The 13,396-nt window shown below is 47.6% G+C and overlaps 1 protein-coding gene across 2 annotated transcripts in view; it reads right to left on the reverse strand.

Moving 5' to 3' along the window:
- Nucleotides 1-13,396, reverse strand: part of LOC139413112 (neuropilin-2-like) — a 74,555-nt gene that overhangs the window by 15,754 nt on the left and 45,405 nt on the right. For both annotated transcript variants that reach the window (XM_071160173.1, XM_071160174.1), the window contains exons 8-12: nt 9,823-9,967; nt 8,168-8,517; nt 7,871-8,015; nt 1,816-1,896; nt 774-935 (exon numbers count right to left, since the gene is read on the reverse strand). In XM_071160173.1, coding sequence (XP_071016274.1) covers nt 774-935; nt 1,816-1,896; nt 7,871-8,015; nt 8,168-8,517; nt 9,823-9,967 — 883 coding nt within the window. The remainder of the gene's footprint in view (nt 1-773; nt 936-1,815; nt 1,897-7,870; nt 8,016-8,167; nt 8,518-9,822; nt 9,968-13,396) is intronic.

Raw genomic sequence — 13,396 nt, forward strand, 5'->3', positions numbered from 1 at the left:
CCAGTGGCTGAGTCCCGAATGGCCCCCTATTCCCTATTATAGGGCACTACTTTTGACCAGGACCCATAGGGCCGTCTCATAGGGACCTGGTCAATAGTAGTGCACCATATAGCAGATAGGATGCCATTTATAGCACAGTCAGTGTAAGGAAACCTCAAAGAAAAACTCCAAACTGCTCATATCTTTAATTAATACGCCAAAAGCTTCACTCTTTTTTGATCTGGGGGTATGTATAAAGGGGACTTAGTAATTGCTCTAAGAACATGGAAGGCTACTTAGAAAACTAGAGATTTGCCTGCAAGGTAATCAAGGGTCAGGAATGCGCGGCTGGGAATAATGGTTTTCCTGTTTTTTTCCTCTGGAATCTCTTGCCTCTGTAGTTAAAATAAGTGCTACGGGTTCTTAACTTTTTCCTGTCCAGAACACTCCCGGAACGATCCGTTAGCATCACAGAGTTGTAGCGCAGTCCCAGAGAGCAGACTGGAGGAGTTACACATTATAAGTGTGTGCGTGTGAGCGTGTGTGTGTGTACGTCTGTGCGGTTGTGTGTGTTTATAAGTCACAAAATCAGCCTCGGCTGAGGCTCAAACAGAGTTGTTGTACCTCCACATGTTCACAAACACTAAACAAGGACTTTACTGTATATCAAGGTAAATTAGCCCAAGTGGCGATCTAACCTCTTTCTTGCCTTCTGAACATGGTTGTAGTGAACCACCATTGCCAACTCTGACTTAGGTGGGGAAGCTCGCTGTGCTATGCTCAGGGAGACTTACCGGTGGGGGGCAGAGTGAGGTTCAGGCCGGGGCCCTGGGCCGGGGCTTTGGAGCTGTTGTGGAGGGACCAATGGAGCGAGGCGCTGGGGTCGTGAGTCCAGCCACACAGACCCTGCTCAAAGTCACACACACCACCCATGGATGGAGGGGAGGAGCTAGCTCCTGGAGAGAAAGGGTGGGAGAGAGACAGAGAGAGACAGAGAGAGAGACAGAGACAGAGAGACAGAGACAGAGAGACAGAGAGAGAGAGAGAGAGAGAGAGAGAGAGAGAGAGAGAGAGGGAGAGAGAGAGAGAGAGAGAGAGACATCAATCATCAAACATTCTACAATAACATACACTACCGTTCAAAAGTTTGGGGTCACTTAGAAATGTCCTTGTTCTTGAAAGAAAAGCAACATTAAAATAACATCAAATTGATCAGAAATACAGTGTAGACATTGTCAATGTTGTAAATGACTATTGTAGCTGGAAGCGACAGATTTTTTAAAATGGAATATCTACATAGGTGTACAGAGGCCCATTATCAGCGACCGTCACTCCTGTGTTCCAATGGCACGTTGTGTTAGCTAATCCAAGTTTGTCATTTTAAAAGTCTAAATGATGCTCCAGATACTTAACTAGTCTAAAGGCGGACAGTTTTATTGCTTCTTTAATCAGAACAACAGTTTTCAGCTGTGCTAACATAATTGCAAAAGGGTTTTCTAATGATCAATTAGCCTTTTAAAATGATCAACTTGGATTAGCTAACACAACGTGCCATTGGAACACAGGAGTGACGGTCGCTGATAATGGGCCTCTGTACGCCTATGTAGATATTCCATTTTAAAAAATCAGCCGTTTCCAGCTACAATAGTCATTTACAACATTGACAATGTCTACACTGTATTTCTGATCAATTTGATGTTATTTTAATGGACAAAAAATGTGCTTTTCTTTCAAAAACAAGGACATTTTTAAGTGACCCCAAACTTTTGCACGGTAGTGTACATACACACATAAATTATCTATATGCAACATTTCCACATGCTTCCAGACACTAACCTCTGCTCGCCCGCTGGGCAGTGCTGCTCTCCATTGGACCAGACAAAGTGGGAGAGGCTGTGTTGGCCAGAGTGCTGGTTTCTATGGAGACACACCACATAAGTGTTGTCAGTTACATCCAAGATGCTCAATGTAACATACTCAAAGAAACAACACCGCTCCGCGAATGTGACCACAGCTTTCTGACTAATCAACAGTTTGCCCACGAATACAATTTCTCAATCTCCGCTTCTCACAGACTCGTGCTCACTCCACATGCCTAAATAAGAGTCTGAGGTCATCTCCCTCCCTCCTGTCCTCCCTCCCTTCCCCTCCAAGGTTGAGGTGACAGGCTGAGCCAGGTGGTGATAGCCCAGTCATGTTGTGTCTCTTAGCCCAGACATCTCCCTCCCTCCATGGGTCTCGACCGTCTCCACTGTCTCCACCTCCATCCCACAGCCCAGTCAGACTGGCTGCTGGGGCCCTGGAAGGACAGGCCAGACACCACTGGCTCCATGGGTGATGGATGGGTCTGGCTCGTTCAACCTTGGAATGAATAATCACACACACACACACACTCCTTCCAGCAGCACATGGCCTCCCGACTGCATCAGGAATGTTATCGGCAATAAGTAGCCATGTTATTGGGACCAGATGAGACGACCCTGGTTTCGTTATGCAATGACAGAGGGAAAGGTTTGGGTCATCTCTGCATTCCAACCACAGTCTAACCAAGGTCCTAATCATATTATCATACACCCCATGGCCCCCATATATCGGCATCATGGGAATGTGTGAAAACTCTGTTCCAGGATCCGTTCCAAAAGTTTGGGAACCACTGCCTTAGAGTATATACTGTACATTCAACTTGTGCTTTCTGATCATTTATATGTAAAAAAATGTGTATCCAAGATGGCAACAACAACAAAAGATTCCAAGCATTCATACCTTCGACGACAAACATGGAGGGAAGTTGATTGCGTTGTCCATATTAGGACAGATTGAAAGCGAGTCTCCCGCTGAGAGTGAAACTAGTCCTGCTGGGAATGAGGCTGTCCTAATATGGACATCATAGATGATTGATCCTTTGACATTTTACCGTGACACAACTGCCTGCGAGGGGGGAAAAAATGTATACGGGTGAAATGAATGAAACGAACACAGCCGGACCCCTGGCGCTGTGGAAAAACACAACTAAATAGCGCTACATGAAAGAACAGTGCCCAGCTGTTGAGGTCTCTGACTGCGTGACATTAGCCTAACGGTAATGTCGCACCCTGTACAGAGGCAATTAGTTGGCCGATCAGATTTTAATCACCAAGGAGCTATGGGGACCCCACCGGCAATACATTAACCCCCTACTCCACACTAACCTTTTTCACATCCGACGACCGTGTATCCTGTTATTTTATCCCCCTTAGCGCAAGCCATTCCTCCAAGCCATTGCATCTCTGTGCTTTCAAAGGTCAGGCCTTGTCACAGTGTAAACGGCTTGACCTTTGTGGGGTGTGACAGGGGTGTGCGTGTGTCTGTCTGTGTGTGCGTGTAACGGGAGAGAGACGGGGAGGGGTAACGGGAGAGAGACGAGAAGCTATGACCTGCCTGCCTCTCCCCGAGGGCTCTCCACTCCTTGACATGTGTGAGGAAGCAGCTTACAGAGCTGGTCCGAGAGGCCGGCCCTTATACAGTATCACTGTGCCTTTCTCCTTGTGCAGAAGGCCTCCCCGTGCAGGAGGGCCTCCTCGTGCAGCAGAAGCAGGAGAAGGCCTAACCGTGCAGGGAGAGGATCCCCTCAGGCATCAGAAGGCCTCCCCGTGCAGGGAGAGGGACCCTCATGCAGGAATAGCCCCTTCAAATCAATTCAAATTTGATTTGTCACGTGCTGAATACAACAGGTGTAGACCACACAGTGAAATGCGTACTTACAAGCCCTTAACCAACAATGCTTTAAGAAGTTTAAGAAAAAAAAGTGTTAAGTTAAAAAAAAAAGATGGGTAAAAAATTTAAAATAAAAGTAACAAATAATTAAACAGCAGCAGTAAAATAACAATAGCAAGGCTATATACAGGGGGTACTGGTACACGGTTAGTCGAGGAAGCACTGCACTTCAGACCGGAAAGGAGTACAGGGCCTATATGTATCAAGTGTCTTATAGTAGGACGGCTGTTTCAGGATCTACTCAGCGCTCTTATCTATGTTGTGTCATTTATTGTGATCGAAAAACGCAAAACCGATCCTAAATCAGAAGTCCTACTCTGAGACGCGTGATACAAACTGCACCAGGGGAACTGTCACGTTACAGAGAATACGCTGAACAGCGCTCCAACCCTTCCCCTTTCTCACTGTTCTCAATTCCCCCAGCCCCCTACTTCGCTCCTTCTCTTCTGGAAAACAGCCATAGCTCTCTCCAAAGAATATGACTCAGCAAAATGAGCAAAAAAAAGAAGAAAAGTCAATTACGTAAAGAGCCTCTGTAAAACACACACATACACACATACACACACACACACACACACACACACACACACACGACATTGTGCATGCTTGGAAAAACATGTTGTTTTTCTTTCACTGCCGGACATGTAGGGTTAAGTGTTCTAAGAGTGGGTCACCACCCCCTGTGACACCCACGTCACACGGTAAGGGAGAAAACGCTGGCGCAAACAAGAGTGCAGAGACACAAACAGGGCAAAGCCTAAGCATCCTCCCCACACTCTGGATCATCAAAAGGAATAAGACAATGGGCTCTATTTTCGGCAGGCATTAAACCACGCTCCTTTACAAGTTAGACCTGTTAATGCAGGCGCTCTTCTATTTTCAAACCCTAGCGCCAGGATTGGTCATTTAGCTGTTTTGTATGGACACGCTTGTGCTGAGGTGGCAATGTTTTAGCCGTGTCCTTAAAAACCTGCGCCCGTGGGGATATTTAAGACCGACCAGAATGTTTTTTTTTTTTTTTAGCAATAACGCGGTTGTTTATGGCACGGATTTTGACAGCAGAAGTGCAGCCTATTCAGCCATGATGTACAGTGCCCATATGCACATGGAACAAGAGAGATGTACTTGTTGTGCCCGTAAACCTCGTATGTAGTATACTTTAGCCTTCCCTCCTCTCAACGAAGGCTGTTTTTTTTTTGTCCTGCCCAATGCATTCGCTCACTTTGGAATACATCTTAAATCACCAAAGCTTTATTAAAATATCAAGTTTGGGAGCAGCAAAACAGTGAACGGACATCCCCCTTTGTTATCGATGTACAGTAGGCTATTTATTGTACGTTAGTTTAACCAGCTCCTGTTGTTATTTTGGATGTGCGTAAAAAAACTCAACGCAGGCTATATGCCCATCATTGAAAGAGGTTTGCTTGTTTTCGGTTTCGTTTGATTAAAAACACATTCCCTTTTTGGCTACCCTTACCCTACTATAACGAAAGCTGGTTCAACAGCAATGTGTCTGGTGTCTTTCTTACCCTGGCCATGCATTAGCCCCCAAAAAGGTTCTAAATGTTTCACTCTTAGTCAGCATTCTTTTTGCATTATACACATAGGCTGGTATGCATCCCCATTAAAAAAGTGCACATCTTGTCCTGTTACCAAAGACGTACTCCGCCAAAACATATTCAAATGATTCAGTCCTTTAACGCCATATCAACGGTAGGCCCAGGCTCTTCATTGCTTATTGAGAACGTGCCTCACACATACAAGTCACAGGAGCGTAGTAAATTTGTTATTTTAGATGTGCAAAGGCCTTTATTCATTACAACAATGTCTGTCAACACTCCAAACATATTGAGTAAACACTCGATTTTTTTTCCCACTGTTGGCATTACTCATTAGTATAGCCTATGCTATTCAATCCACAATGGACGAGGAAGATAATATTTCGTGCCACCCAACCTAATTGGAGTTGATGACAACGCAAAGACGTCAATAACCTGAGACAACAGCATGCAGTATTAAGCTATGAAATGTGTTGATAGGCCAATGAGTGGCCAAGCCCCGTCACACCTATAATTTATTCATAACTAATCAACATTATTATTTTTTAAATATGCCAAAAATACTGTTTCAATGTCAAACTTGCATTTATTTTGTTGTCTTCTGTGATGTCTATAAAGTGTCAATTGAATACATTTCAACTCTATATCTGACATGGTGTCTTCTTTTACAGGGGGATGTTGTTTAAGCTCATAACCATGTGTGTGAGGTGGATACTTTTGTTTCAAAGTAGATTTCTTCAAGACTACCGAGAAACACTCTGCGTGACCCTGATTTAGCCCGCTGCAGTAAAAGGTTCAAATAGAGCCCAATATGTCCTTGAAGACTGCGAAACAAAGCCTAAGAGAAACCGCCAAAGTTGATCTTGAAAGAAGACACGAGAGATACCCAGGCAGAGTTTTGTGTTCGATGCGTATGTGTGCGCATAAGTGTGTAAGAAATGAGACCAAAGAATGGACAGCAGAGAACAGGGGCGGGGGGGGATGAGAAACAGGAGAGTAGAGGAAGAATGAAGAACAAAAACATTTACAGACCCACGCACTATGCCTAAGGGTGGGAACAGAGAGAGGAGGAGAGAGAACAGAGCCATGTGTGGGATTTAACAGTGAGAGGGGGAGAGAAAGATGATAGTGAGATGGTTGGGGGCAAGAGGAAGACGGAGGATAGAGGGAGAGCGAGTGAGAGACAGAGAGGTAAAGGAGAGAAAGAGAGGCGATGGGAGCAAAAAGGAGGGGTGACTAAAGATTTTACAATCCTCCCTCCTGTGTTACGAGGCACGGCCCTCCAACCCTCCCACTGTGAACACAATGCTCTGTTGAACACCAGTGTGGCCTTCAACGACTCCGCCTCTCTGGGATCTCCTGCGTGTCCAATAAAGAGACGCCTGTGACAGATTGCAGTAACACAGGGCTTTCACCTGGTCTCAATGCCTTTTTACACGGGGCAGGGTTAATGTCGGGACGGTGGTGGGTGTAGCCTCAAGGTGAAGGGTTGCCGGTTTGAATCCCAGCGCCTGCGTGTAGACCTCACCGGGGGCAGCAGAAAGGGATGGGGTGAGGAGGGAGCGACAGAGGACAGCAAGGAGAGATGTAGGGAGGGGAGGAACGCAGCTCATTTGTCAGTCTTTCATGTCGGCCAATCCTGGGTGTGGTACTGAGGGGCGCTAGTCTGTTATTCTGACAGAGAGAGAGCGTGTTTGTGTCCTCTTGTTCCGTGTTAATGGAGGGTTCTGGCCTTGTATTTCCTCTCTAATGGTGTAGTGAGTGAGTCAGAGAAGAGTGGGATAGAAAATGAAGAGGTCCACATCATCCTTACACCACCGAACAGGGCTGTGTACCTTGCACACACACACACACACACACACACACACACACACACACACACTACAGTGTGTAGGTGTTGAGACTTCAGCACAGACGTTCTGTGTAGGCCCATTAGGAGCCATTGTCTGCTGTGTGTGTTTATGCGGATGTGTTGAACATTCTATTCAGGGTTGGAACAGAGAGAGGAGCCTAGAACCAGCTCATGGGAGATGAGATGTGTGTGTGTGTACTGTGTGCTTGCAGCGACGGTGTGTGTGTGTGTGTGTGTAGGTGTTGAGCCCACTGTCTGGTGCTGTAACTCAGGCGTCCTGCGTAGGCCGGTGAGAGTCGTGAGCAGTGAGAGGCCAGATGTGTCTACTGCCTCACATCTGGATAGCAGACCATACCAGCAGTGTGTGTGTGTGTGCATGGTACCCTTGGGACCGATTCCTCAGAACCCATCCAACCCTTTCTCCACTCCTTGAAACTTTAACCATCACTCTTTCCAAGTCTCCCCTCACTATTCCACTTCCACTTGTATTCCAACCCCCAAATCGTGTATCCAGTAGACTCACAGGTGATATGTGGTATGCGCACGCCAGCACACTTTAAAAAATATATATATTTGTAGAGTATTTTGACAGTTATGGAATGACAGAGAGGAGAAACCGATTGAATGTTTGGAGCGGGGATTGAACCCCGGTCTCCGGTGGGGGAGAGGAGTTTACATGTGTCTAAGCCGGGAGTGTTATTGTTAGAACCGCGGGCTCAAGTCTTACCTGGCACGTCACAGCCCAGTATTTCCACTCTCATCCCGATCCCGGCAGGAGACCACCTCTCTGGATAGATCCTGATGAACTGGGCCAGGGTCTCCTCAAAGCGCCGTAACTCAGGGGTGTCGTAGTGGGTATTCCCCTCAAATATCTGCAACACACACCGAAACAAAGCAGAAATATTGAAATCTTTATATAAATGATTGAAAGGAGTATAAAATCACACTTTAGACGGACACACACACACACACACACACACACACAACCCCCACCGTTACACATGTCCCCCTCCCTCACACCCACCTTGGGCAGGCTGGTCTTGCTGTCCATGACGTACCCCCAGTCCCTCCCGTTTAGACCGTGCGCCACGCGGTACTTCCTCACAAAGGCCCTGTTGTCCATGCTGCTTGCCCCTTCTCCGCCCCTCGCCCCCTGGGTAATGATCCCCCGGACCATCCTGGGGACACCCAGGTCCACTTGGAGCCACTCCTCCCCAGCCAGGGGCTGAGCGGGGCCGGGGAACCAGCCCGAGTGGCTGGCCACCAGGCGGGCGTTCCCCGGGGACCACAGCATGTCTCGAGCCGACGAGGCTGAGATCTGGGCGTCGGGGAGCAGGCCAGAGAGGAGGCCCTGCATCTCGGAACACGGAGCATCTGAAGTTGGGGAGGAAGAGGAGGAGGGAGAGGGACGAGGAAGGGAGGGGGGCGGAAATGATTTATTGAAAAGAAAAATCCTCTTTCTTTGGGTCAATGTCATACATCACACAAAACGATCACATTTCAACCCTCACATAAAGAAGGAGGGAGAGAAGGGGGAGGGGTTACACTAGATGATAGAGGAGGAGGAGAGAGAGATGGAACTAGGAGAGAGAGAGGGCAGAAAGAGCGAGGGAAAGAGAGGGAGACTGGTCGGGGAAGAGAGAGGAAGAGGAGGCAGAGACAGATGGAGAAAAGACCAGAGACAAGGCGAGACGGAGTGAGACAGAGAGAGGAGAAAGAGAGGAGAGCATTAGTAGGGTTGACGGTTGAGAGCACACAGATCAGAGTTTCATGTTGTTATGTCACAGCACTAGCAATGAATGTAAATTATGGATAAATGGCAACATAAATGTATGTGTGTGTGTATCAACGTGAGGTCATCGTGCATGTCTTCACGTGAGTATGTGTGTACCTGAACGGTGAGCACCACTTGCAATACTAGCTAATCTCTCTCTCCCTCTGCGAATCACAGTTCAAGATTTACAAGTGAACAAGAGGGACATGAATGATTGATTGTGACCCTTTCTTGTGACATACTGCATCTGCGATATTGTAGAGGGGTTGAGAGAAAGTAGGTTGGTATCCCGACATCAAAAACAGTGGAAAGGGCAGGAGAGGAAGAGGGGGGAAAGGGGAGAGACAGATAATTATTCAGAGGCAGAGAAAGGAGGTTGATCGAGAGAATTGGAGTAGGTGGAGAGGGAGAGATAGAGGGAAAAAGCAAGAACAGAGTATGGAATGAGAGAGAAAATGAAAGTGCGAAAAGAAAGATCACGAGGGAGAGAGGAGGAACGAGAGCAGAAACAGTAGAAGGATAGAGAGAGTGAGAGAAAAGACGAATACGGAGGTGGGAGGGACTGGAGACGCGCTGGCTGGCTGAGAATGGAGTTAAACATTTTGATTAGACTAATACGCTGGTTAACGTCGGGAGTTCTTCTGTGTGTCTGTGTGTTGGCGCTCATGTTACTGCGTAGTTAATGCATAAACTGGCTGGCGTTTCTTCTAAGGGGATTTTTTTAACGTTTCTTCACTGACAAGAGCAGAAGATTCCGGAAACACATTTTGTCGTCGTCCCCCCCCCCCCCCCCCCCACTCTGTTTTGACGTGCAGTGGGACAGAGGATATAATGTAAAGGATGTCTCAAATATCTAAGGCAAAATAACTGAAACATTTTTTTCCCCGTGGCTCACACACACACACCTATGATCTGACAGCCGTAGAGTTCGAAGCGCAGGGCAATGCCGTTCTTCCAGCTCTGAGGCCGAATGCGTACGAAGCGGGCCAGGACCGGCTGGGGTACGCGGTTCAACACCACCTCAGACGGGTCTGTGTTAGCATGGAACATCTGGAGAACACACAGAGAGGGGGGTATGTGGTTAGACTTCTACACCAATCGAAAGATACAGCACACATTTCATACCACACACACACACAAAGGCCAAAGACTGTTGCTGCCCTATGCATCAGCCGGCGTGATGGGGCTGAGTGAGGGAGTGGCACGGTGAAAGGAGATGATTGCTGCACTTGATCTCGTGACCGTAAATCGCTCTGGATAAGAGCACCTGCTAAATGACCAACATGTAAATGGGAATTCAATTGGTGTGCTGCAGGTGTGTGGAGCTAGGAGGTGTGCTGCAGGTGTGTGGAGCTAGGAGGTGTGCTGCAGGTGTGTGGAGCTAGGAGGTGTGCTGCAGGTGTGTGGAGCTAGGAGGTGTGCTGCAGGTGTGTGGAGCTAGGAGGTGTGCTGCAGGTGTGTGGAGCTAGGAGGTGTGCTTGTCAAAAAGAGGGCAATGATGTCCTCACATTGCAAACAACCATCTTGGGAAAAGTGAAGAAGTGTGCGAGCAAGTCAGAGAAATGTTTCAGCTACATACTATCTTCAGTTCTCTCTCTCTCTCACTCGCTCGCTCTCTGCCACACACACACACACACACACACCCATAGCCCGCAGTGTGAGTCTCGCTTCGCTGCACACACACAGAGCCCCAGCTAAGCACAGACAACCTAAACACAGATCCAATGACACCCACCCAGCTGTCTGTCTGTGTTTGTGGGGCAAAAGGTGAGGGCTGGTAGGGGTTTCGGAAGGGCAGACACACACACACATGCACACACACCCACACTCCCCTTCCCACACCACGCACGCACACTACCACCCTGGGGGGACTAAACAGTGGACAGAAATGCTCGAGGGACATGACAGGGCAAGGTCGGACAGGATTGGGTGTTCTGTAAAAGTAACAGGATGTCTCTGCAAGAGGGCAGGACATGACCAAGGACAGCTTCCTGTGGCATCCGCCCCAAACGTCCGCCCACAAACGTCCGCCGCCCTCCTTCACACCTCCCTTCCTCTCTTGACCCCTCAGGGAGAGAGGTTAGAGGTCAGAGGATACATGTGACTATGGGAGAGGAGGCTCTTCCTGTTCACGGGAAGGACACAGACAGACAACAGACAGATCATGCTCGTGGGAGGAGAGGAACAAATGGTGAGAGACGGTCCGACCCACCTCATGTCCGATCCCTCTATCTGGCCTGGAGGTCGTCCACCAACCCCACCCCATCAAAACACCTCTCTCTCTCACACTAACTCTTTCCATCGCTCTCCCCCATCCTTCTCTCCACCCTCTGTCCATCTCCCCCTCATTGCCTGAAACCACAAGGCCATCCTCTGGCATGCGATCACACACACACACACACACACACACACACACACACACACACACACACACACACACACACACACACACACACTTCGATAAGAGGAAGTATGAGCCCTAAACTCACTGCGAGTGACAGTTATAGCGGTTCATTTACAGTTAGAACAAGTTTGGACTGTCCAACTCCAGATATAAGAGGAACTCAAGAGGAAGAAAGGACCACAAGTAAAAGCTTAATATCAGTTAAAACAGACACTGACTGTGTTCCAAATGGGACTCTATTTCCTATGTAGTGCACTACATTTGACCAGGGCCCTAACAAAGGCAATAGGTTTCCATTTGGGACAAAGACACTGTAGAAACACGTATTGTGGCCCAAGATGCACCAGATGGACAGCCAGGCGTTACGCCAACTGACCATAGAGGGTGCCAGAGCTACAAGGTTTAATAAGGCTTATTTAAAGCAATGTAGGCCTATAGTCAAATAATTGAATGTGCTTTCAATCTGTCTCTTTTGCTCTTCTCCTTTGAGTCTGGGTCTATGGCCATTCTCTTGCTTTCCCTCTCTTTCACTCTCCATATCCTTCCTTGTCTTTCCCTCTCTCTCTTTCACTCTCCATATCCTTTCTTGTCTTTCCCTCTCTCTCTTTCACTCTCCATATCCTTCCCTGTCTTTCCTTCTCTCTCTTTCACTCTCCATATCCTTCCTTGTCTTTCCCTCTCTCTCTTTCACTCTCCATATCTTTCCTTGTCTTTCCCTCTCTCTCTTTCACTCTTCATATCCTTCCTTGTCTTTCCCTCTCTCTCTTTCACTCTCCATATCATTCCTTGTCTTTCCCTCTCTCTCTTTCACTCTCCATATCCTTCCTTGTCTTTCCCTCTCTCTCCTTCACTCTTCATATCCTTCCTTGTCTTTCCCTCTCTCTCTTTCACTCTCCATATCCTTCCTTGTCTTTCCCTCTCTCTCTTTCACTCTCCATATCCTTCCTTGTCTTTCCCTCTCTCTCTTTCACTCTCCATATCCTTCCTTGTCTTTCCCTCTCTCTCCTTCACTCTCCATATCCTTCCTTGTCTTTCCCTCTCTCTCTTTCACTCTCCATATCCTTCCTTGTCTTTCCCTCTCTCTCCTCCACTCTCCATATCCTTCCTTGTCTTTCCCTCTCTCTCTTTCACTCTCCATATCCTTCCTTGTCTTTCCTTCTCTCTCTTTCACTCTCCATATCCTTCCTTGTCTTTCCCTCTCTCTCTCTTTCACTCTCCATATCCTTCCTTGTCCTTCCCTCTCTCTCTTTCACTCTCCATATCCTTCCTTGTCTTTCCTTCTCTCTCTTTCACTCTCCATATCCTTCCTTGTCTTTCCCTCTCTCTCCTTCACTCTCCATATCCTTCCTTGTCTTTCCTTCTCTCTCCTTCACTCTCCATATCCTTCCTTGTCTTTCCCTCTCTCTCCTTCACTCTCCATATCCTTCCTTGTCTTTCCTTCTCTCTCCTTCACTCTCCATATCCTTCCTTGTCTTTCCTTCTCTCTCTTTCACTCTCCATATCCTTCCTTGTCTTTCCCTCTCTCTCCTTCACTCTCCATATCCTTCCTTGTCTTTCCCTCTCTCTCCTTCACTCTCCATATCCTTCCTTGTCTTTCCCTCTCTCTCTTTCACTCTCCATATCCTTCCTTGTCTTTCCCTCTCTCTCCTTCACTCTCCATATCCTTCCTTGTCTTTCCTTCTCTCTCCTTCACTCTCCATATCCTTCCTTGTCTTTCCCTCTCTCTCCTTCACTCTCCATATCCTTCCTTGTCTTTCCCTCTCTCTCTTTCACTCTCCATATCCTTCCTTGTCTTTCCCTCTCTCTCTTTCACTCTCCATATCCTTCCTTGTCTTTCCCTCTCTCTCTTTCCCTCTCCATATCCTTCCTTGTCTTTCCCTCTCTCTCTTTCACCCTCCATCTCTTTCCTTGTCTTTCCTTCTCTCTCTTTCCCTCTCCATATCCTTCCTTGTCTTTCCCTCTCTCTCTTTCACTCTCCATATCCTTCCTTGTCTTTCCCTCTCTCTCTTTCACTCTCCATATCCTTCCTTGTCTTTCCCTCTCTCTCCTTCACTCTCCATATCCTTCCTTGTCTT

This window comes from Oncorhynchus clarkii, chromosome 7, assembly GCF_045791955.1.
Source record: "Oncorhynchus clarkii lewisi isolate Uvic-CL-2024 chromosome 7, UVic_Ocla_1.0, whole genome shotgun sequence".
Classification (NCBI taxonomy): domain Eukaryota; kingdom Metazoa; phylum Chordata; class Actinopteri; order Salmoniformes; family Salmonidae; genus Oncorhynchus; species Oncorhynchus clarkii.